The sequence below is a fragment of the Hemiscyllium ocellatum genome, chromosome 13, assembly GCF_020745735.1.
Source record: "Hemiscyllium ocellatum isolate sHemOce1 chromosome 13, sHemOce1.pat.X.cur, whole genome shotgun sequence".
NCBI lineage: Eukaryota > Metazoa > Chordata > Chondrichthyes > Orectolobiformes > Hemiscylliidae > Hemiscyllium > Hemiscyllium ocellatum.
In genome coordinates this window covers 2,927,880-2,952,382 of record NC_083413.1, presented here as the reverse complement: position 1 = coordinate 2,952,382, position 24,503 = coordinate 2,927,880, and the positions used below count along the sequence as shown (strand labels likewise).

The window sequence follows — 24,503 nt, the reverse complement described above, 5'->3', positions numbered from 1 at the left end:
TTCAAAGAAAATCTGAGAGGTAAGTTTTTTTTTACACAAAGAGTGGTCAGAGTCTGGAACATGCTGCTGAGGTGGTGGTAGAGGCAGATATGTTGGGGGCAGTTAAGGGGTTTTTAAATAAGCACATGGATATACAAGGAATGGAGGGATATAGACCAAGGGCAGGCAGAACGGATTAGATTAGATTACTTACAGTGTGGAAACAGGCCCTTCGGCCCAACAAGTCCACACCGACCCGCCGAAGAGCAACCAATCCATTCCCCTACATTTACCCCTTCACCTAACACTCCGGGCAATTTAGCATGACCAATTCACCTAACCTGCACATCTTCGGACTGTGGGAGGAAACCGGAGCATCCGGAGGAAACCCACGCAGACACGGGGAGAATGTGCAAACTCCACACAGTCAGTCGCCTGAGGCGGGAATTGAACCCGGGTCTCTGGCTAACCACTGAGCCACCATGCTGCCCACTAATTAGCTGTCATGTTCAGCACAACGCTGTGGGCCGAAGGGCCCGTTCATGTGCTGTACTGTTTGATGCATGAATCAAGTTTTAGCCTATTCACCCCCTTCAAGTCAAAGCATAGGCAGGCATTGGGGAAAACAGCACCACCTTCCCCCACCCCACCCCACCAACCCCTCACCTTTGGGAAGACTACTTTAGTTAATGGCTGACTTTGACACTAGCTGAAGTTAAAGCTGTCTTAGGTGATTAGATAACTGACAGTGAGGTAAAAACAACTCATTTTGAAGTAGAGACATGGACCAGGTGGAATGTATTAAAAAAAAGGACTGTTTTCAATCAGTAAAAGTGGCTTCAGTGCTGACACAACTACAAACTCCAATAAAGAACAAAAAACAAAGCTGACTCATGATTTCAAAGGGAGACATCTCTATCTCAAGAGTGTCCTGAAATAGAGCAGGCAGCTGTTGGTTTTGCCCAAGATTGTAATAGCAAAAGATGAAAATAAGCATATCAGAATTCTGAGTCACGGACTCATGTTAGAGGGGCTAATCATAGTTTGGTAATTGCTTCCTTAAAGAGAAAAGTTAGATGGTTTGTAGAATATGCTAAAGAATACAAGAATGAGTCACTGTGGGGAAACAAGTCCATAAAAGGCAGAGTATTATGCTGTTTGAAGTAATAATTTTAGGTTGTTTTACAAGCAGAGACTTGTATACCTAGTTTTGAAGTTACATGGTTAGCATAGTTATTGTGGAATGTAATGACAACATAAGGCAGGCCTTAGTTTCACCAGATTTCTACGCCCACTGTAACTGCCAACAAAAGACCACACAGTCCTTCAAACTGCAATGGAGAGGACCTGAAGTGAGATGCCACTGTGAAGATAGAACCATTGTTAGCTGTATATGAAATTGCAAGACAAATAGTCAAATACATTTCCAGCTGATTTAATATCTGTCTTTGTGAATTCAACTGTTACTATGTTTTTCTGATCATCACAACAGTTCCAATTCTTTCAACAGCAAGACAGATTGGGTTGTGTGTATGAAAGCAGCTGACCCACTGTCACCCTCTTTGAACATCCACTCTGGGTGCCTTTTACCTCCTTTGTGTCCAATGTTGGTGCTTCACTTTATGAAGGTATTAAAATCATGGTCAAGTTGTAAATACCAGCCCAACAGAGGCAGTGCTAACAGCAGGTCGCTTGCACTAATTACTCCTTTCACAGCAACAACCTCCATTCAATTAATGAAACAGGGAAACGTGCTCAGACAGACCAATCAAAGCAGAAGACTGTAGCAAATCAAAATAATGATAGGCCTGAGCTTTGGGGTCAATAGTAAAGTGACTGTGCTGGCCATTGTGACGATGCTATCCTTTTATGTTGTTGGGGGGCGGGGGCCAGTTTGTAAAGGCAGGGGTGCTGATATGGCTAACAGTCCCTGCTGGGGGGGAGGGAGAGTGGGTTGTAAAGACAGTCTGCCTGAGGGGGGTTTGGAAAGGTAGTGATGCCGAAATGGCTGACGGACCATGCCTGAGGGGGGTTGTAAAGGCAGTGGTGCTGAAATGGCTAACAGTCACTGCCTGAGTCAATAATCAGAGGCAGCCTTTAGTTTTTCTTTTTGGAAACAGTTGGACAATGAAAGGGGAGTGGCCAGTTCTCGCAATTCAGGATTTCTTTTAGGAGAAAGTGAGGACTGCAGATTAGAGTCGAGAGTGTGGTGCTGGAAAGGCACAGCAAGTCAGGCAGCATCCGAGGAGCAGGAGAATCGATATTTCGGGTATAAGCAGGAAGGGCTTATTCCCGAAACACCTGATAAAGGGCTTATGCCCGAAGCATCGATTTTTTTCTAGTTTTCGCCAGCAGTCAGAAGCTGCTGGGGACCTAGAGAAGCAGCTGCAGTGAAAAGAGGTTCCATGCTTCAACAGAGATCTTGCCTGAACTTTCTCTCTGAAATCTCTCCTGCCTGTAAGAAGCTGTGTTTGAATTTACCATTGGAGTCAGATGGGTTTTCAAATAGTTGTTCTTTTAAATTTGGTTTCCTTTTGTCTGTGTAAATAAACTGTTTTGCTTGAAGCAGAGAGTGGTGGTTTGACCAGCAGCATCACTGCTGCAATCTCCACCTTACCCATGCCGTTTGAAAAATCTAAAAGTTAGGCTCTGGACTAGCTTCTTAAAATATTTTGAGGGGGTCTGGCCTGGCCTGGTCTATAACACCTTCACCGTGAAGAAAAAAATCCAATAATCTCTATAACTTGGATTTCCTGATATTAATCAAATCAAGGAGATCTCCAGGCATCCAGCAACAGTGATGTCATCAAGTAGAGTAAGCATCCAATCACATTTCTAGTACCCCGAAAGAAACAAATGCATGGATTATCTTTGCTTTTTCCAAATCTTAGAGACTGAAATTAGGCCATGTTAGAAACTGAAATGTCAAACAAAAAGCATTTTAAATGTATTTTTTAAAATGTAAAAACAGCAATATTTGCCAGCCCGCAACTGTAACATTTGTTTCCCTGAGCTCAAGGGTCACAGTTTGGACTTAGCGTGCTATTAAAATTTCAAATGCGTCTCAGTGACAGAACAACAGCTTTCTTCTTCCCTATTACAATATCACAGATATCAAGGAGAAGTTCTTCTCAGTTCGATGATTTCTAATTAATTGCAATCTGAAGGACTTCAACAGTGCACCCTACGCCTATGTGTAGAATTACTGACACCAACTTCTGGAGTCCACATTTAACTAGACGTGTGGACTCCAGAAGTTGCTGCCGATTTCAGAAGAAATCTATTGGCAAATGTGATGTTAGGCCATACTAGTGGTTAAACCTTACTACAATAAAATACTGGGTCACTGTATCGGCAGTTACCAAAGGTAGTGCTGAGGGCAAGTATAATTTTGTCATTTAAGAAACATTTGGACAGGTACATGGATGGCATAGGGATGGAGGGATATGGATCAAATGCAGGCAAATGGGACTAGATTCATTGTGAAAACTGAGTCACATTGACAAGTTGAGCTGAAGGGTCTGTTTCCATGCTGTAAACCTGTATGACTCGAAGCTCACAGGAAAGATCAACTATCATGTGCAGAGGAACCTCGATTATCTGAATATCAATTATCCGAAGGAGATCTCAAAGTCTCGATAGAAACATTACATCAAAGACGTGTTTCCAACACTGGTCGTGTCTTTTGTTAACAATGATTAAAAATGAACTTGGCTTACTGAAATACAGTCCTGGACAACAATGGGAGCCCAGGCACCGTCTCTAAATGACTGACCGCCTGCGCGCGCTCTCTCTCCCCACACTTTCCCTGGAGTTCTACACAGGGGTGTACTTTGAACACCCCCCCCCCCCCTTTCCCAGACATTGTCCTATACAGGGCAAAGGTGGAACCTGTCAAAATGTTGCGTGTGCTATTTTGCAGCTCACCCGCCCCACCCCAAAGGCAGCAGGAGTCTTACTGTTGCTGTTCCCCTCCTGCTGTCTGGAGGCAGGGGTGGGGGCAGGCAGGGGCTTGCGTGTGGTGTGCTGCTGCCTAGTCTCCTGAACGGGGAGTGGGCACAGCAAGTGCTCGCTGTGTCAATCCCTTTGAACTGATTGAGGGTGGGAGGCTTCAGCAATGCTGCAGGTCCCTTACATACAACTGTGTGTCTGCTCAGATACCAACCCTGAGACAGAGAGAGGGAGCAAGGCAGGCAAAGAACAAAGAAACTTCAGAAAACTCAGAGTACCAGAGGAGACTCTGGTAACCGAATTATCAATTATCCAAACGAAATAGTGTCCACCTATCTCATTTGGATAATCGAGGTTCCTCTGTAGTAGCAAAGAAGTGGTTCTCAAACAATCACTTTGGACTCTATCAAGAATCGCATGAGTTGCAAATTTTTGTTTCATCCAGTACATCTGGTGTTAGTTTTAAGATAAGAAATATGTTAAAAGCAAAACCTTCTTTATACACAAGTTAAAACAATTTTACCAAGGTGAAGACAACATAGCTCTACAAAGATGAATAATTATTTTATTTTTCCAAATAAAAAGAAGAGAAATAATTATCCAACATTGGTTATATTACAAACTCATTTTAAGGCTCTGGGATCCAATTATCACAAATTGAAAAGAAAGACATTTCTAAATCAGGAAACTTGGCAATGCCTCTGTAATTTTCCTGCTCAGATGTGGTCAGAGGAGGAAACCCTCTGACTGGAGTGTTCCAGCTCCATTGAGTTTGGATGAGTTTCATTTGAACTGTTCTCTTCCCTGACCTACATTTGCAAGTCACATTAATAAGTGCACAGTGTTTATTGAATGCAAGTGTAATAATCAAAAAGCTAGGATTCATAAGGCACACATCATGTAACACTGAAAAGATAATTAGAGAACTTTTCCTACCCACATAAAAGGCTCTTTGAAAAATTAAAATCAATTGGTTTCTAGTGATTGTAACCAGATCTAAAAACGTATGATTCATATTTTCAAACCCAATTCGGACATGAATGGAGAGTAGCAATAGAGAAAATAAAACCATTTGTAGTGTTTGTACATAATCTATGGAGCGAAACAATCATCAGCATACAAGTGATGAATATTTTCAAGAAAATGCCAAATTACTTTAAATAATACAGCAAATCACACATTCCATTTACTCAGCTGGTTACAGAATGATGAACACAAAGTTCATGATTACATTCTGATTTTGGACTTGAGTGTATTGACAAAGTCTCAAAACAGTGGTTGAATAAGATGAAATCCTTTCGTTCAAACATTGTAACTAAATAGATTCACTTTTCATGTGCTCAGTTACCAGTAATTTGCAGTCACCCACACCTTAACCACCCATACATTAAACAGATTTAACAGGCAAATCATTCTTGATTAGTTTTCAAGCAAACGACAATGTCCCTCATGTCCAGCGCATCCCCCTCTATCGTGATTGCGATTTTACATTCTGCAGTCCACCTCACCATTGATGCAATAAAGGCAAAGAAAAGGATTTTTGTTGTAATTCATGCTAAATGCCACAATTGCCAAATTAGATGGCTGACCTTAAAGCACACTAACTACCATAGACAGAATGTTCACAAATAAAACATTCCATTGTTCTCTTAGCTGAACCTTTTGTATTTAATTTTGAGATTTGTCGAATTTACGTTTGTAAAGGGTGTGGGTCTCCACCTGTGCCTCATTCTAGATTAACCAAGAAAATAGAATCACTGCTATTGGAAGAATGAAGCCTGCCACTTGAGAGCAGATAATGCGGTAGCAACACAATTCCAAATAAAGACAAATAAAATCATTTCACATAAGAATTATTTATTTATTTTACCATATTGAAGCCTTTATTGGCTTTTTAAATTCCTTTTCTTACCAACTTAAAAAAGTTGTTGAGAAAAATAACCACGGCACTTATATAATACTCTTCATGTGAAAGCCTGGAGACATTTCTGACAGAAATTGTAAAACTGCCATTAAAAAAAAACAAGCCTTTCATTACTCTCCAGGTTGGGACGGCACATTGGAAATTTCATGGAGAAGCTGTGTTGTCAGTGAACTGTTATGCATCAGAGAATCAGTACACTAATCAATGTCTCTCAATCCCTTGGCCTGTGCCTTCCCATCTAGCCTGGTGTGTTGGAAATAATACAATGATTCCTTCAAATACAAGTGACGTCAGAGACAAAATAATTCTGGATGAGGAAGACCATTTGGTCTATTTCAGTTCACTCACCCAATGGTTTCAGTGCAGCTAGGATGCTCACCTCCACCCAGTGGGTTCAGTGCAGCTAGGATGCTCACCTCCACCCAGTGAGTTCAGTGCAGCTAGGATGCTCACCTCCACCAGTTAGCCTCGCAACTAGTTTTAAATGCTGAACCCAGTCATGGTGCAGTGTTCAGCTGCTTCTCCCAGAGACAACCACTAAGATGTGAATCATGCTTCACTGTAGATAAGATTTGATTTCAACTTTGCACTTCCTGGTCAACATTCCACCAGTGTCAAACCAAACTCAAAATGTTTGAAGAAATTGTAAAGTAAACTTCAGACGAGTCATATGATGATATGTAAAGCAAGTACATGGAATAAACACGGCAGATACCCGCAATGCTGATTGCAAAATGCAGAATGGATTTTACATGAAAATGTGCAAGAACTGTGCAAACAATGACAATATGCAACCCAATAATGGGATACCAGTGACAGGTGGAAAGACGGAGCCAATAAATCATCTTGCAAATCGATAAATTCTTTTCTGCCTCATTGCCTCTTCACTGAGTTGCCCTTGGTTCCCAAAGGGGTACGGTCTTCTGCCATGGCCAGGGGCTCCTGAAAACACAACAAAGTTGAAAGTAAGCTAGCTGTTTGTCTATCATTAGGATTTCTTCAGGTTTGAAATTTTTATTCCAAGCTTTCCAGAGTGGAAAGGCCATCTACCACATAAACATTCAGTCATAGACTCAGAGATGTATAGCACGGAAACAGACCCTTCGGTCCAACCCGTCCATGACGACCAGATATCCCAACCCAATTTAGTGCCACCTGCCAGCACCCGGCCCATATCCCTCCAAACCCTTCCTATTCATATACCCATCCAAATACCTCTTAAATATTGCAATTGTACCAGCCTCCATCACATCCTCTGGCAGCTTATTCCCTACATGTACCACCTCTGCATGAAAAAGTTGCCCTTTAGGTCTCTTTTATATCTTTCCCCTCTGACCCTAAACCTATGCCCTCTAGTTCTGGACTCCCCAACCCCAGGGAAAAGACTTTGTCTATTTATCCTATCCATGCCCCTCATAATTTTGTAAACATCGATAAGGTCACCCCTTAACCTCTGACCTCCAGGGAAAACAACCCCAGCCTGTTCAGCCTCTCCCTGTAGCTCAAATCCTCAAACCCTGGCAACATCCTTGTAAATCTTTTCTGAACCCTTTCAAGTTTCACAACATCTTTCCAGAATTGCAAGCAATATTCCAACAGTGGCCTAACCAATGTCCTGTACAGCCGCAACATGACCTCCCAGCTCCTGTACTCAATATTCTGACCAATAAAGGAAAGCATACCAAAACACCTTCTTCACTTTCCTATCTACTGGTGTCTCCACTTTCAAGGAGCTATGAACCTGCACTCTAAGGTGTCTCTGTTCAGCAACACTCCCTTGGACCTTATCATTAAGTGTATAAGTCCTGCTAAGATTTGCTTTCCTAAAATGCAGCACCTCACATTTATCTAAATTAAACTCCATCTGCCACTTCTCAGTCCATTGGCCCATCTGGTCAAGATCCTGTTGTAATCTGATGTAACCCTCTTCGCTGTCCACTACACCTCCACTTTTGGTGTCATCTGCAAACTTACTAACCTTTCCTCCTATGTTCACATCCAAATCATTTATATAAATGACAAAACGTAGAGGACGCAGCACCGATCCTTGTGGTACTCCACTGGTCACAGGCCTCCAGTCTGAAAAATAACCCTCCACCACCACCCTCTGTCTTCTACCTTTGAGTCAGTTCTGTATCTAAATGGCTAGTTCGACCTGTACTCCATGAGATCTAACCTTGCTAACCAGTCTCCCATGGGGAACCTTGTCAAACACTTTACTGAAGTCCATATAATCACATCTACTGCTCTGCCCTCATCAATCCTCTTTGTTACTTCTTCAAAATACTCAATCAAGTTTGTGGGACATGATTTCCCATGCACAAAGCCATGTTGACTATCCCTAATCAATCCTTGCCTTTCCAAATACATGTACATCCTGTCCCTCAGGATTCCCTCCAGCAACTTGCCCACCACTGACGTCAGGCTCACCGGTCTGTAGTTCCCTGGCTTTTCCTTACCACCTTTCTTAAACAGTGGCACCATGTTTGCCAACCTACAGTCTTCTGGCACCTCACCTGTGACTATTGATGATACAAATACCTCAGCAAAAGGCCCAGCAATCACTTAGGTGAAAGTTAGGACTCCAGATGCTGGGCCTCCAGTGTCAAAAGTGTGGTTCTTGTAAAGCATAGCAGGTCAGGCAGCATTCAAGCAGCAGGAGAATCGATGTTTTCGTCAAAAGCCCTTCATCAGGAATTGATAATGGGTTTTTGCCCGAAATGTTGATTCTCCTGTCCCTTGGATGCTGCCTGACCTGCTGTGCTTTTCCAGCACCACACTCCCAGCCCAGCAATCACTTTTTCATTTTCCCACAGAATTCTAGGGTACATCTCATCAGGTCCCGGGGATTTATCCACCTTTGTGCGTTTTAACTCCAGCACCTTCTCCTCTGTAATATGGACATTTTTCAAGATGTTGCTATTTATTTACTCACATTCTTGAACTTCCATATCCTTCTCCACAGTAAACACAGATGCAAAATGCTCGTTTAGTATCTCCCCTGTTTCCTGCGGTTCCACACAAAGGCCGCCTTGCTGATCTTTGAGAGGCCCTAATCTCTCCCTAGTTACCCTTTTGTACCTAATGTATTCATAAAAACCCTTTGGATTCCCCTTAACCCTATTAGCCAAAACTATCTCATGAACCCTTTTAGCCCTCCTGATTTCTCTCAAGTGTACTCCTACTGACTCCGCTGTCTGTATCTGACAAATGCTTCCTTCTTATTCTTGACCAAACCCTCAATTTCTCTAGTCATCCAGCATTCCCTATACCTACCAGCCTTCCCTTTCACCCTGACAGGAATATACTTCCTCTGGATTCTTGGTAACTAATTTCTGAAGGCTTCCCACTTCCCAGCAGTCCTTTACCTGTGAATATCTGCCCCAATCAGCTTTTAAAAGTTCTTGTCTAGTACCAAAGTTAGCCTTCCTCCAATTTAGAACTTCAACTTTTGGATCTGTTCTATCCTTTTCCAAGAGCATTTTAAAACTAATAGAATTATGGTCACTGGCCCCAAAGTGCTCCCTCACTGACACCTCAGTCACCTGCCTTGCCTTATTGCCCAAGCGTAGGTCAAGTTTTGCACCTTCTCTAGTAGGTACACCTTTTGTCCAAATTTTCTTGTACACATTTAAATTCCTCTCCATCCAAGCTCTTAACATATATTTTTTAAAAATAACAAAGCTTTGGGAAAAAGTAATATTTCGGTTCCCTAAGTTACATAGTCTGTAAATGTAAGGATGAGGAGAACTGTACATCAGAATTCTGAAATAACAAATAGTTACTAATTAAAGGCTTGAAGTCCAAGATCTATGATTCATTACCCAAAATTCCCCTCCGAAATAAAAGAAAATTCCATTCTCCTGAGCAGTGAGTAATCCTCCTTCAACACAGTGGTAAGTGGAATCATAGAATCCCGACAGTGTGGAAACAGGCGCTTTGGCCCAAGTCCACACCAATCCTCCGTAACCTACCCATTCCCCTACCCTGCTACTTTACCTTTATGCATCCAAGGAGCAGGAGAATCGACATGACGTTTTGGGTGTAAGCCCTTCTTCCCGAAGAAGGGCTTATGCCCAAAACGTCATGTCGATTCTCCTGCTCCTTGGATGCTGCCTGACCTGCTGCGCTTTTCCAGCAACACATTTTTCAGCTCTGATCTCCAGCATCTGCAGTCCTCACTTTCTCCTATACCTTTATCCCTGACTAATGCACCTAACCTACACATCCGTGAACACTGTGGGCAATTTATCACAGCCAATCCATCTAACCTGCACATTTTTGGACTGTAGGAGGAAACTGGAGCACCCGGAGGAAACCCACACAGACACTGGAAGAACATGCTAACTCCACACATAGTCGCTTGAGGCTGGAATCGAACCGGAATCCCTGACACTAATTTGTGACAGTGTTAACACTGAGCTACCATGCTGCCCAAAGGAAGAGGTGATCTCCCTAATACAATCTCCACACTATTAGATGAACAGATGGGCAATTTCCTACAGAAAGCAGGAAGGTGAATAACAGTGAGGAGAACTGAAAGAGACAGAAGAAATGCACAAAAAATCCACGGTGACCATTTTAGGTTGCCTAAAGTCTGTTGGAAGATTCGAAACATTCCATGATCTAAAAAATGTTCTATTTGGAGAATTCTTCCACCGTTGTAGTTATAGAAAACAAATTGGCATTTAGTAAATCCTGTGCAGAATTGAATGCTTCTGGCACGAAGCTGGGTCACAGGCTTGAGAGAAGCTCACACCCCGTGGAGACCAACCCGCTTCCTGATGTTAGGGCCAATGAAGCAGTTACCTGGTTGCATGGACTCCTTATTGTGTTCTGGGCAGATACCCTTGCCCTGAAGAGAAGCTTGCCAATCAGATGCTGGCAACACAATTAGGAGCAATGGCCACTGCAGTAAGCCCCGGGTGATGGATCATTGCTGAAGTCTACAGTGAAAGCTATTAAAGCAAACTCACTGGAATCATTCGGGCTAACCATGGCAAAGCTGGTCTTCTCTTTGAGATGGAGAGATTGAGGGATGGTTAGTATTGGCTAGTACTGTGTTCAGCTCAATTCAAGCCTGGCGTGACTCTCATCCCCTCAAGGTTGAATACAAAGTAACCCGTTATGGTCCTTTGTTGTCTTCTTGGCTACCATTACATCACGGCCTACTGAAATATTTATATGTGCAACTTCCTACCCTGTGTAAAGTTGTCTTCATTCACAAAGAGCACACAACAGAATGTAATTCTGATAGTGACCCATGGATAACACTGCCAGAAACACACCAGGAAACAAACCATGTTATTTTACTTTGGTTTTTTTCTTCATTCATGGTATGAGGGTGTCACTAGCTAGGCTAGCATTTATCCCAGAGGGCAGGTAAGAGCTAACCACATTGCTGTGGGTCTGGAGTCATGTGTAGGCCAGACCAAGGTAAGGATGGCAGCTTCTTTTCCAAAAGGACTACATCTATTTTGCTATTTAGCCAGATTTCTGACAAGTCAGTTGTGCACAAAAATAGTCCTCATTGCCAACTGAAACCAATAAATATCATTAGTGAACTGAAATGTTGTTTTAGTCACAAGCACAAATGTTAATGAAAAGTGTCTTAGTGCACATAAAATATAGATAAAGTTCATGTATACTCTTACTTAACATGTTCAAACATTCAGTAAACATGGAAATGAAGCAGATACTAATCAAGAACGCATGCACACACTGCTTTTCATCTTGCTATTTTATCAATAAGTACATAACTTTAAAACATAAATGCATGCACCCTACAAATTAGTACTGTGATGACATGATTGACCAGCATGCCTTTGATTCATATTTTATATACAGATCAGAAGCAGAATTACCACATTTGGATATCAAATTGGCTACGTGTCTATTGATGTGTAGTGGATGATACTGGATCTATTACTTGCAGTGATGTTTGTTCTTAAGTGTCCCATTTGTCACAAGGGTTTGTGGAAACAACATACAATAGAGTACATTCATGAACCAACGCATAATTCAACTTTTCTTCCAAAGTTCTACGCTTGGAATATTATTCTTTCTCAGTTAAATTAACTCCACACACTGTCACCACATCAGGACCATGCACATAATTAGTCACCTCCTATCAGGATCAATTGAAGTTATAGTTATACCTCAAATTCTTTAACTTGTGGTCATCGTCACATGGAAACTATAGCTGGCTGGAAGCACACCAGTGCAAGTGTTCGTGTGTGAACCGGCTCTGTGTGGGCATTTCTTAAACTCTTATGTAACTTTGTGTCTTAACCTGTATTGCCTTTTGACCCCTTACACCCAATTAGAAAGTGCTGGTTAAGTAAAATGCTCATACACGGGGTGAAAATTAAGGCTCATTACTAATATGAATATAGCATGGCATGGGGAGAGGTTTTATTGTTTTATATGCAATGTGTGTGTGAACACAACATTGGGGCAGAGAACAGACCATTCCAGCACAGCACAGGCCCTACGGCCCTCAATGCTGCACCGACCTGTGAAACCAAAGGGCAATAAAAATAGAATTGCTTTCTATGCTGTGATCTACGATAATCTTGTTTACTTCCATAATAAACGATCAGTTTTCAGTCTGGGATCTTGCACAGCAAAGCCTCCACAATTGTAGAAAAAAAAATTTCTAATACCTACATATTCCAATACAGAGAAACCTCAATTATCCGAACACCGATTATCCGAAAATCGGATTATCTGAAGGAGATCACAAAGTCCCGATAGAAACATTACAGTGATCGTATCTTTTGTTTACAGTGATTAAACAGGCACCATCTCCAAATGACTGACCTCCCACCCTCCCCCCTGCCCCCCCCCACATTTTCCGTGGAGTTCCATAGAAGGGTGTACCCTAAACCCCCCCTTCCCCAGATAATCTGACCAACATTGTCCTGTACAAGGCAGAGGTGGAACCTGTCAAAAACGTTGTGTGCGCGTGCATACTATTTGGAGACTTACCCTACAAAGATGGCAGCAGCAGCAGCAGTCTTCTTGGTGTCCAGTCCGGCTGCCAGGGAGAGGGGGCAGGGGGGTGGATGGGGATGGGGGGGGGGGGGCAAGGGGGCAGTGTTGGACTGGGTTGGGGGCAGGGGCGGTGTTGGACGTGGGGGGAGGAGGAGTTGGATGGGGTTGGGTGGGGGATTTGGGGTGGTGGGAGGCGGTGTTGGATGGGGTTGGAGCGGGAGGCATTGGGGGCGGGGGGGTCGATGTTGGACAGGGTTGGGGGCAGGGGTGGTATTGGACGTGGGGGGAGGAGGAGTTGGGTGGGAGATTTGGGGTGGTGGGAGGCGGTGTTGGACGGGGTTGAGAGCGGGGGCAGTGTTGGATGGGGTTGTGGGGGCAGGAGGCGGTGTTGGACGGGGGGGTCGTATTGGACAGGGTGGGGGGCCATCTTGGATGGGGATGGGGGAGGGGAGTTGTGTTGGAGGAGTGGGACTATGCTGGATGGGGTTGGGGCGGGGGGAGGGTGGTGTAGGATGGGGTTGGGGGCGTTTTTAGATGGGTTGGGGGGGCGGGTGCGGTGTTGGATGGGGTTGGGGCAGGGGTGGTGATGGACGGGGTTGAAGGGTGTGGGGAGTTGGATAGGGTTGGGGAGGGTGAGCTGTTGGATGGGGCAGGGGGCGGGGAGGTGCCGAGGTGGTGGTGTAGGACAGGGGAGTGGGGGGGGCTGGCTTGGCCGGGGGGTGGGGTGCGGTGTTGGGGGCGGGTGGCGGTGTTGAGTGGGGGGGTGTGGGCTCGCATGCTGTAAACTGCTGCTCGTCTCCTGAACGTGGAGCAGACTTTAAAACACCGAGCTCCAGAGGAAAGGCATTGAATCAATTCACCGAATAATTGGTTATCCAAATGAAATAGTGCCCGCCCATCTCGTTCGGATAATCGAGGCTTCCCTGGGGTATTTGTATCACTCTATTAGTGCAGGAGAATCCCCAGCAGCACACAGATTTCCTCCACACACTAAAGCTGGAAACTATTACAGTAACTAAAGCCCACTTGATTGGTTACACACACACCCTTTCCCACTGAACAGTCAGTAGCAGCAGTGTGTACCATCTACAAGATGCACTGCAGTAACTCACCAAAAATCCTGAGACAGCACCTTCCAAACACACGACCACTTCCATCTAAAGGACGAGGGCAACAGATACATGGGAACACCACCCCCTGCATGTTCCCTTCCAAACCACTCACTATCCTGACTTATAGAGTCGTAGAGATGTACAGCACGGAAACAGACTCTTCAATCCAAACTAGTCCCATTTGCCAACATTAGGCCCATATCCCTGCAAATCCTTCCTATTCATATACCCATCCAGATACCTTTTAAATGTTGCAATTGTACCAGCCTCCACCACACCCTCAGGCAGCTCATTACATACACATACCACCCTCTGTGTGAAAACATTGCCTCTTCGGTCTCTTTTATATCTTTGACCTCCACTTATGGACTCCCTGAACAAGGGAAAAGACTTTGTCTATTTACCTTATCCATGCCCCTAATGATTTTATAAATCTTTACAAGGTCATCCCTCAGCCTCTGATGCTCCAGGGAAAACAGCCCCGGCCTGTTCAGCCTCTCCCTGTAGCTCACATCCTCCAACCCTTGTCAATCTTTTCTGAACCGTTTCAAGTTTCACAACATCTTTCCGATAGGGAGGAGAACAGAATTGCACTCAGTATTCCAAAAGTGGCCTAGCCAATGTCTTGTACAACTGCAACATGACCTCCCAACTCCTGTACTCAATACTCTGACCAATAAAAGAAAACATACCAAACACCTTCTTCACTATCCTATCTACCTGCGACTCCACTTTCAAGGAGCTATGAACCTGCACTCCAAGGTCTCTTTGTTCAGCAACACTCCCTAGGACCTTACCATTAAGTGTACAAATTCTGCTAAGATTTGCTTTCCCAAAATGCAGCACCTCACATTTATCTAAATTAAACTCCATCTGCCACTTCTCAGCCCATTGGCCCATCTGATTAAGATCCTGTTGTAATCTGAGATAACCTTCTTCGCTGTACGCTACACCTCCAATTTTGGTGTCATTGGTAAGCTTACTAACTGTACCTCTTATGCTTACATCCAAATCATTTATGTAAAATGACAAAAAGTAGAGGACCCAGCACCAATCCTGTGTCACTCCACTGGTCACAGGCCTCCAGGCTGAAAAACAACCCTCCACCACACCCTGTCTTCTCCCTTTGAGCCAGTTCTGTATCCAAATGCCTAGTTCTCCCTGTATTTCATGAGATTTAACCTGGCTAGCCAGTGTCCCACGTTCCACAACGCCTTACTAATGTCCATATAGATCACATCTACCGCTCTACTCTCATCAGTCCTCTTCGTTACTACTTCAAAAAAAAAATCAAGTTTGTGAGACATGATTTCCCATGCACAAAGCCATGTTGACTATCCCTAACCAGTCCTTGCCTTTCCAAATACATGTACATCCTGTCCCTCAGGATTCCCTCCAACAACTTGCCCACCACCGATGTTAGGCTCAGTGGTCTATATTCCCTGGCTTGTCCTTACCACCCTTCTTGTTGGAAAAGGTGAGAAGAGATAGAATTTATAATCATCTGGATAGGAATAATTTGATTTGGGATAGTCAACCTGGGTAGCAACTTTCAGGGATCTTTATATATGGACTCTAAGATCCCTCTGCATATGCACACTGCCAAGAATCTTTCCATTGATCCAGTATTTTGCCTTCCTGTTATTCTTCCTAAGGTGCATCACCTCCCATTTAGCTGCACTAAACGCCATTTGCCACCTCTCAGCCCAATTCTGCAGTTTATCCAAGTCCCCCTGCAACCTGCAACATGCTTTCACACTGTCCACTACTCCACTACTCTGCAAATTTACTAACCCATCCACCTATACTTGTGTCTAAGTCATTTATAAAAATGACAAACAGCAGTGGTCCCAAAACAGATCCTTACGGCACACCACTAGTGACCAGACTCCAGGCTGAATATTTTCCATCAACCATCACCTTCTTACAGAAAGCCAGTTTCTAATCAAAACTGCTAAATCACCCTCAATCCCATGTCTCCGCATTTTCTCCAATAGCCTACCATGTGGAACCTTATCAAAGGTTTTACTGAAGTCCACATACGCCACATCAACTGCCCTACCCTCATCTACATGCTTGGTCACCTTCTCAAAAACTCAATCAGGTTTGTGAGACACGACCTGCCCTTGACGAAACCATGTTGACTATCTGCAATCAAATTGTTGCTTGCTGGATGACAATCAATCCTCTTGTGATCCTTTTCAAAACCTTTCCTATAATATATCTAAGGCTCACTGGTCCATAATTACTTGGGTCATCTCAACTGCCCTTCTAGAACAAAAGCACAACATTTGCAATCTCCCAGTCCTCTGCTACTAAACCTGTAGACAATGGTGACTCAAAGATCAAGGCCAAAGGCTCTGCCATCTCCTCCCTAGCTTCCCAAAGAATCCTCGGATAAATCCCATCCGGCTCAGGGGACTTATCTACTTTCACTCCTTCTAGAATTGATAACACCTCCTCTTTACTAACCTCGATCCTTTCTCGTCTAATAACCCAAATCTCAGTCTTCTCTTCTACAATATTCTCTTTTTCTTGAGTGAAAACAGATGAAAAATATTCATTTATCCCCTCTCCGATCTCCACAGGGTCCGCACACAACTTCCCACTTCTGCCTTTGACTGGCCCTATTCTTACCCTAGTCATCCTTTTATTTCTCACATACCCATAGAAAGCTTCTAACTGTTAAAGACCGCTCATGTCCCCTCCTTACTCTTCTTAACTCTCTCTTTAAATCCTTCCTAGCTAATCTGCAACTCTCCATCACCTCATCTGAACTATCGCGTTTCATCGTCACATCAGCTTCCTTCTTCCGCTTAACAAGAGATGCAATTTCCTGCAGTAACCCATGGTTCCCTTACCTTATCACTTCCGCCCTGCCTGACAGGGACATACCTATTAAAGGACACGCAATATCTGTTCCTTAAACCAGCTTCACATTTCCACTGTCTGCATCCCTTGCATTTTACTACCCCATTATATGCCTCCTAAGTCTTGCCTCATTGCATTACAATTGCCCTTCACCCATCGATAACTCTTGCCCTGTAGCATGTACCTATCTCTTTCCATTGCTAAATTAAACATAACTGAATTATGGTCACTCTCTCCAAAGTGCTCACCTGCAACTAAATCAAACACCTGGCCTGGTTTATTACCAAGCACCAGATCCAGTGTGGCCTCCCCTCTTGTCGGCCCTTCGACATACTGTGTCAGGAAACCCTCCTGTACACATTGGACAAAAACTGTTCCATCCGATGTACTAGAGTTATAGCATTTCCGGTCAATGTTGGGGAAGTTAAAGTCTCCCATAATGACCACCCTGTTCCTTTTACTCCTACCCAGAATAATTTTGCTAATCCTCTCTTCCATCTCCTTGGAATCTGCGGAAGTGTGACCTCTCCTCTCCCGTTTCTAACCTCAACCCATACCACCTCAGTAAACGAGTCCTCATCAAAAGTGATTTCAGCCACCGTTATATTATGCTTGACTAACAAGGCCACAAATCTCCCTCTTTTACTGCCTTTCCTGATCCTAATGAAAGACCTAAATCCTGGAACCTGCAACATCCATTCCTGACCCTGCTCTATCCATGTCTCCGAAATGGCCACAACATCGAAGTCCCAGGTACCTATCCATGATGCAAGCTCACCTACCTTATTTCGGATACTCCTGGTGTTGAAGTGGACACACTTCAAACCAGTTTGCTGTCTGCCAGCACATTCCTGTGACCGTAAAATTCTGTCCATGCCCTCCCTACTCTCATCCTCCTGTGTACTGGAACTACATCTCAGCTTCCCATCCTCCTGCTGAGCTAGTTTAAACCCACCCGAATAACACCAGCAAATTTCTCATCCAGAATGTTATACCCCTCTGGTTCAAGTGAAGACCATCCTGTTTGTACAAGTCCCACCTTCCCCAGAATGAGCCCTAATTATCCATATACCTGAAACCCTCCCTCCAGCACCATCCTTGCAGCCACACGTTCAGCTGATATCTCTCCCTATTCTTTGCCTCGCTATCACGTGACATGGGTAACAAACCAGAGATAACAACAACTCGGTTTGTTTTAGCTCTCAGTTTCCACCCTCGCTCCCTGAAATCCTGCCTTACATCCCTATCCCTCTTTGTATCTACGTCGTTGGTACCTACATGGACCACGACTTGGGGCTGGTCACTCTCTCCTTTTAGCACCCCAAAGACACGATCCGAGACATCACGGACCCTGACAACTGGGAGGCAACACACAACTGAGAGTCTGTTTCATCCCAACAATCTTCTATCTGACCCTCTAATTATTAAGTCCCAATGACTAATTCTCTCCTCCTTCCCCTTTCCTTCTATGTAACAGGAGCAGGCTCTGAGCCAGAGACCTGGGACCCACTGCATGGCCCTGGTAATTTCCCCCCTTCGCAACAGTATCCAAAATGGTGTACTTGTTTTTCAAGGGAACGACCACAGGGGATCCCTACCCTGACTACTTTCCCCCTCCTAACAGTTACCCAGCTGTCTTTGTGCCTAGGAGTAACTACTTCCCTGTAACTCTAATCTATCACAGCCTCTGCCTCCCGAATGATCCCTAGTTCATCCAGCTCCCGCTCCAGTCCCCTAGCGCAGTCTTGGAGGAGCAAAGGTTGGGTGCACTTCCTGCAGATGTACTTGGATGGGACACTAATGGCATCCCTCACCTCAATCATCATACAGGAGGAACATTCCTCTCTCTTCATTGCCGTCCCTACTAGTCCCCTTATCAGAACGTAAATAAAGAGAAGCTTATTTGATATGTCCCTGGTGCATGAAGTTAGAGGAGGTGTTTGTGTGGGATGCCCTATAAAGGTAGGGTTTTGGATTTAGAAAACACTCACTTATATAGCTGAGGGGAAAAACAAAGACCCTCTTTTCCCAGAAACCTCTGCTTTCCGAGGCAAGGTTTCAAATATTTAACTTAGTGACTCACCTTTCCCGATAGGCCCCCGGTCCAAGATCCTGCTCTTCCTGCTGCTGAAAACAGAAATATTGCAGGCAGGCCGTTCCAATAGGAGACTCGCTGACATTAAGGGCATTTAAATGGGCACTGGACATACATATGGATAATAATGGAACGGTATAAGTCAGATAGGCAGATTAATTTCACAGATCGGTGCAACAGAGGGCCGAAGGGCCTGTATTGTGCCATTACGTCCTATGTTCTACCTTCTTAAATACCTACACCACGTTAGCCAACCTCCAGTCTTCTAGCACCTCACTTGTGACAAGTGATGATACAAATACAGAGAAACATCGATTATCCGAATATCCGATGGAGATCTTGAGGTCCCGATAGAAACATTACAACACTGAATGCGTCTTTTGTTTAGAATGATTAAAAACAAACTTGGCTTACTGAAATGCTGTCGAGAACAGTCCTGGACATCGATGGGAGCCCAGGCACATTCCAAATGATTGATCACTCTCTCTCTCTCTCTCTCTCTCTCTCTCGTGTATCCTGAATCCTCCTTCCCCACATAATCTCTCCATAATTGCCCTGTACAGGGCAAAGGTGGAACTTGTCACAAAGTTGCTGCAAAAATGTGCGCGCGTGATTTGGAGACCCCCAAAGGCAGCCAGTCTGGTGTACAGTCTGACTGCCCCAGGGTGTGTGTAGGGATGTGCTGGGGAGGACCAGGGAGCAGACGAATCGGACTGGAGGTAGCAGTGCAGGCGGGTGGGGTGGAATGTGGGTGGGGGCAGAGGTGGGAGGTGGCACGGACAGGACGTGAATGGTGGGTAGGGGTAGGGGCAGAGGTGGACGCCGCAGCATGGATGGACGGGATTGGGAGCAGACAGGGTGGGGATGGGGATGGGGATGGACTGGGGCAGGTTAGGGTCAGATAGGAGGCGAGATTGGATGGGTTAGGGATGCACATGGGGGGGGGGCAGAGATGGGGGCCAGAGGTGGTTGGGATTGGGCATGGGCTTGCGCACAGTGTGCTGCTGCCTAGTCTCCTAAATGGGGAGCGGACTTAGCAAGTGTTTGCTGTGTCAACCCCATTGAACCGATGCTTTGGTGGTGGTGGGGGGGGGGGGGTTGCGGGGGGAGCTTCAGCAAAGCTGCAAGTCCCTTCAACACAAGGGTGTGCCTGCTCAGAAACTCAGTAATACATCAAACTAATCTTCAGGAGGATTCTGGACTTCTAACTTCGTAGCTCTATCTTGCAGTACTTTTCTGATAGAGTCATTTGACCTGAAATGTTAACTTCTTTCTCTCCACAGATGTTGCCAGACCTTCTGAGTTTTTCTCAACTTCTGCTTTTGTTTCTGTAGCATCTGCAGTTCTTGTGTTTCTTTTTTATTTAGAGCTGAAAATGTGTTGCTGGTTAAAGCGCAGCAGGTCAGGCAGCATCCAAGGAACAGGAAATTCGACGTTTCGGGCACAAGCCCTTCATCAGGAAGTGCTTGTGCCCGAAATGTCGAATTTCCTGTTCCTTGGATGCTGCCTGACCTGCTGTGCTTTAACCAGCAACACATTTTCAGCTCTGATCTCCAGCATCTGCAGACCTCACTTTTGACTCTTTTTTAAAAAAATTTAGTGTATTTCACATGTTGGTTATCAAGGCCTTCTTGATATCAACACTAAACATACCTCCTATTGAACCTATGTCCTATTGCTCTACTCTCTTTCATTTGTTGCAACTTTCTGAATTTTGTTTCCATTTTCTTAACTATGTCAAACATAACTTTGGTGGATCCAAGATGGCGGTGGAGTAGGGCTCCTGAGCAGGAGCTCATCTGCTCTGACTGCTTTGCTTTTTTCTTTTCTCACCTGTTTTTTCTTTCAGTTTTTTTCCTCTACTTACCTTCTGGAGGGAGTTCGGTTGTGAAGATGGCAGCAGCAGCAGCAGCTGGGGACTCAGAGTGGGGTCTTTTCCGGTTGGACACAAGGTGGTGGTTGCTGGTGATCGACAGCATCGTGGAAGTGGCTGCAGGCCCCGAGCAGCACCAGGGTGGTCTGTGGTGAGCCTGGATAGCAGTCAATGGTGAGACAGTAGCAGAGGCATGGGGATGAGAGTTTGAGCCCAGCGCAGGAGACACACTGAGCTCTTGTGAGAAAAGTCCAGCATGGAGCAACTGTAGGCACATGGCTGAAGAAGGACTATAATTTGGAAATGTTTACTTTATTTCATATTTACTACTTTATACAGAGAAGATTTATAATGTTGAACTGAAGATTTTGTCCTTAGGTACCCTTGTACCTGAGTCAGTGCCATGAATGGCAACACTTCAAACCTTTCATTATGCTCCTGTATCCATGCACTTCAGCACATGACAATAAAACTTAATTCTAGTTTTAAAAATTCTGTTATATGCCATATACAGGTCATCTTTCAGGCACTTCCTGTCCAGGCTGAAAACTTTCAAAACTCACTTCACAACTCAAACACTTTCAATCAAGGGTCACCCTCAGTACAAAGTTTCAAAAATTTGACCTGAAGATTACAGATACCAAACTCCCGCCTAAACAAGATATTTTAAACAATAAATTTCCTGCATGCAAATCAATATGTTCGGAGTTTAGACTAAGCAGCATTAAAAGTAACTTCACAGACCATTCACCAAGACACACAAATGCATATATACCCATATATAAATATAATTTTCTGCTGTTTATAATAGACCACCCTTGAAATTTGTGACGGCCTCTTGTTTTTCCTCATTGACACAACTGAATTTGACTGTGGTTTCCATTACTCTCACACTCCCAGAGAAGACTGGAAACATTCTAAACAGGATGTGGTTGCCCCATTATTCTGAACCAAAGTTTATGCAGATTCACTCTCATCATCCACCCCAATGGGTTCAATAGCTCCTGCACACTTTCTGACAACTGGATTCCTGATTTACAGCTAAAATCTGAAGACATTTGTGAAAACCAAATGGCAACCAACTGCTTCCAGATTAACCAACAACCAAGCAGAGGAGAGGTTAATCTCAAAAAAGAAATGGCACGGTGGCAGTGGTTGGCACTGCTGCCTCACAGCGCCAGAGATCTGGGTTCAATTCCCACCTCAGGCGACTCTGCGTGTGGAGTTTGCACATTCTCCCTGTGTCTGCGTGGGTTTCTTCCGGGTGCTCTAGTTTCCTCCCACAATCCAAAAATGTACAGGTTAGGTGAATTGGCCATGCTAAGTTGCCTGTACTGTTAGGTGAAGGGGTAAATGTAGGGGAATGCGTCTGGGTGGGTTGCGCTTCGGCGGGTCAGTGTGGACTTGTTGGGCTGAAGGACCTGTTTCCACACTGTAAGTAATCTAATCTAAAACCAAAAATCAACTACTTCCCTCCATCTCCCACCTACTCACTATTTAGACTTGTTCATTTCTGCAAATGAATTGCAATGCTACAATAAATTATCCAGCCTCCAGCAGACACTACTGTTAAAGTGATTTAAGATTTGGAGACTGATTTCCACATGGCTCAAGCTTATAGACATCCAGCACGTTCCAGCCACCTAGCTACAGAGATGTAAATGTTAATCAACATTAAGACTACAAATGAATGATAGACTACAAATTTAACCTGCACCATTTTGAATTCCAATATTAAACCAAGTGTTGGATAGTAATCCATTTCATTTCTTTGTCTCTAATGGCAATGTAATGGCAGTCTATAACCTCAGGCTAATGTTCGAGGGACTTGAATCCAAATCCCCACCATGGCAGATGGTGAGTTTTGAATTCAATAAAAGTCTGGAATTAAAAATCTATGCTAAATATTGATCATTGTAAAAACCCATCTGGTTTATTAATGGCCTCTGGGAAAAAAATCTACCACTCGTACCTGGACTGGCCAACATGTGACTCTAGCCTCTCAGGAATGTGGCTGACTCTTATCTGCCCCACATCTAATTATTACTGGGCAATAAATACTGGCCTAGCCAGAGCTGCTTAAATCCCATGAACCAACAAAGCAAATCATTGGGGAAGAATGTATCACACTGATCCGTGTCCAAATGAATCCACATTCTGTTTATTTCAATTGGAATTCACCATCTGCAGAAACTAATCCGCTCATCAGCACAAGGATGCTTCCTCATTAATTAAGTTCCTTCATGCCAATAGACTTCACTACAGATAACTCCATTGTAATTCAGTTTTACAAAACCTAAGAAGTTGAGAAATAGATTATGTCTTTAGTGCATCCCTGCCATGTCTTGGATCACAGTTAGAAGAGGAGTAGGCAATTTACTCTCAAGCTTCTCCTGGAACCTGGAACTGTCACAGACAGAAGATGCTTTTACTTTGCACTGGGATTGTACCTCCACTCCTTACTGCCCAGAACAACACAGCTGGTTGGAACAGGTCACAAAAGGGTCCTGCAAGTTCATTATTTCATAAAACTTTACCTGATTTGACCTACTTTTTAAAATCAGAATCAATTCTATCTTATTCCCCTGAATTAAAATGGATCCTGATTATGAATAACTCCTGAGGCCAGAATATTATTATATCTCTCGGTTAAGTGAACAAGTGTTAGACCCAAATTAATCTGTAATGGAAGAGTTAATATCTCTGTAACTATTACACACTGCTTGGTTAGAATAATCTGGATTTCATCTGAATGGATACGGAATTCCTAAAGCATTGCAAGTGACTGAAAAGCATGCATTGCTGAGTCTCCAGCAGAGGCCCTGGGTTTGGAGTGCGCAGTGATTAGATCCAGATGTTTTCTAACTTCTTAATTAATGGGGAATATATTTGTATCTGCCAAGACAGAAAAAAAATCCCATGACCAATCACTGGTCACACTAAAATTACATTCCTCTTTACAGTACTGTAGGAGAAGCCATGCAATAAAGAAATAAAGAAAAAAATAGCATGCACTCCATGACAAAGTACAGGCATGTTGTGTACATAATAACGGAGTCCTCCAAAAGGCCACAAACTAAATCATATATTGTCATCATTCAAATGATCTGACAGATTAACATCTATCCACAATCCTGTTCAGTTTGTTCTGTGAACCTAATCCTAACTCAGGACCCATCTATTTCAAATCGTTCTTCTCCATCCACTTCCCCTGCCCCCACCCCCATCATATTCCATTCTTGTATTGCTTTCTGAATCAGAAACTCTCTCGGAGTTCTGAAGACTTCTAAATAAAGCAGCTGCTATTGGTGCAGTATAAAATCCAGCACCATCCATGTAGTGTCCTCCAAATATGGTTATGCACCATTTAATTCAGTCACTATACAGCTGGTTATACTGCACTCCAAACTACAGCTACAATATTAATTCCAAAGGTCTAGCCAGAACACTGCATTCATATGTACTGGACCACCATAAAAACTACTGGTCAGAGCAGCACAGCCTATTCAGTGCAACACTATTTAAAAACATTAGAAATAGAGAAGAAGGAATCTAAAAAGCCACGAGGTTGCTATACCATTCAATCAGATCTTGGCTCATTTTCTTCCCAATATCAATATCCACATCATCTAACATCTAAGATCATCTAATCATCCATAACTCTCTAGACTAGAGCATACCAAAAACTCAGAACCCTTTAGG

At 43.9% G+C, this 24,503-nt stretch overlaps 1 protein-coding gene across 2 annotated transcripts in view; it reads right to left on the bottom strand.

Moving 5' to 3' along the window:
- Positions 1–4,536: 4,536 nt before the first annotated feature.
- rhbdd1 (rhomboid domain containing 1) overlaps positions 4,537–24,503 on the bottom strand; it is an 80,012-nt gene continuing 60,045 nt past the window's right edge. For both annotated transcript variants that reach the window (XM_060833979.1, XM_060833978.1), the window contains exon 7: positions 4,537–6,796. In XM_060833979.1, the coding sequence (XP_060689962.1) occupies positions 6,696–6,796 (101 nt within the window). In that variant the 3' untranslated portion in view covers positions 4,537–6,695. The remainder of the gene's footprint in view (positions 6,797–24,503) is intronic.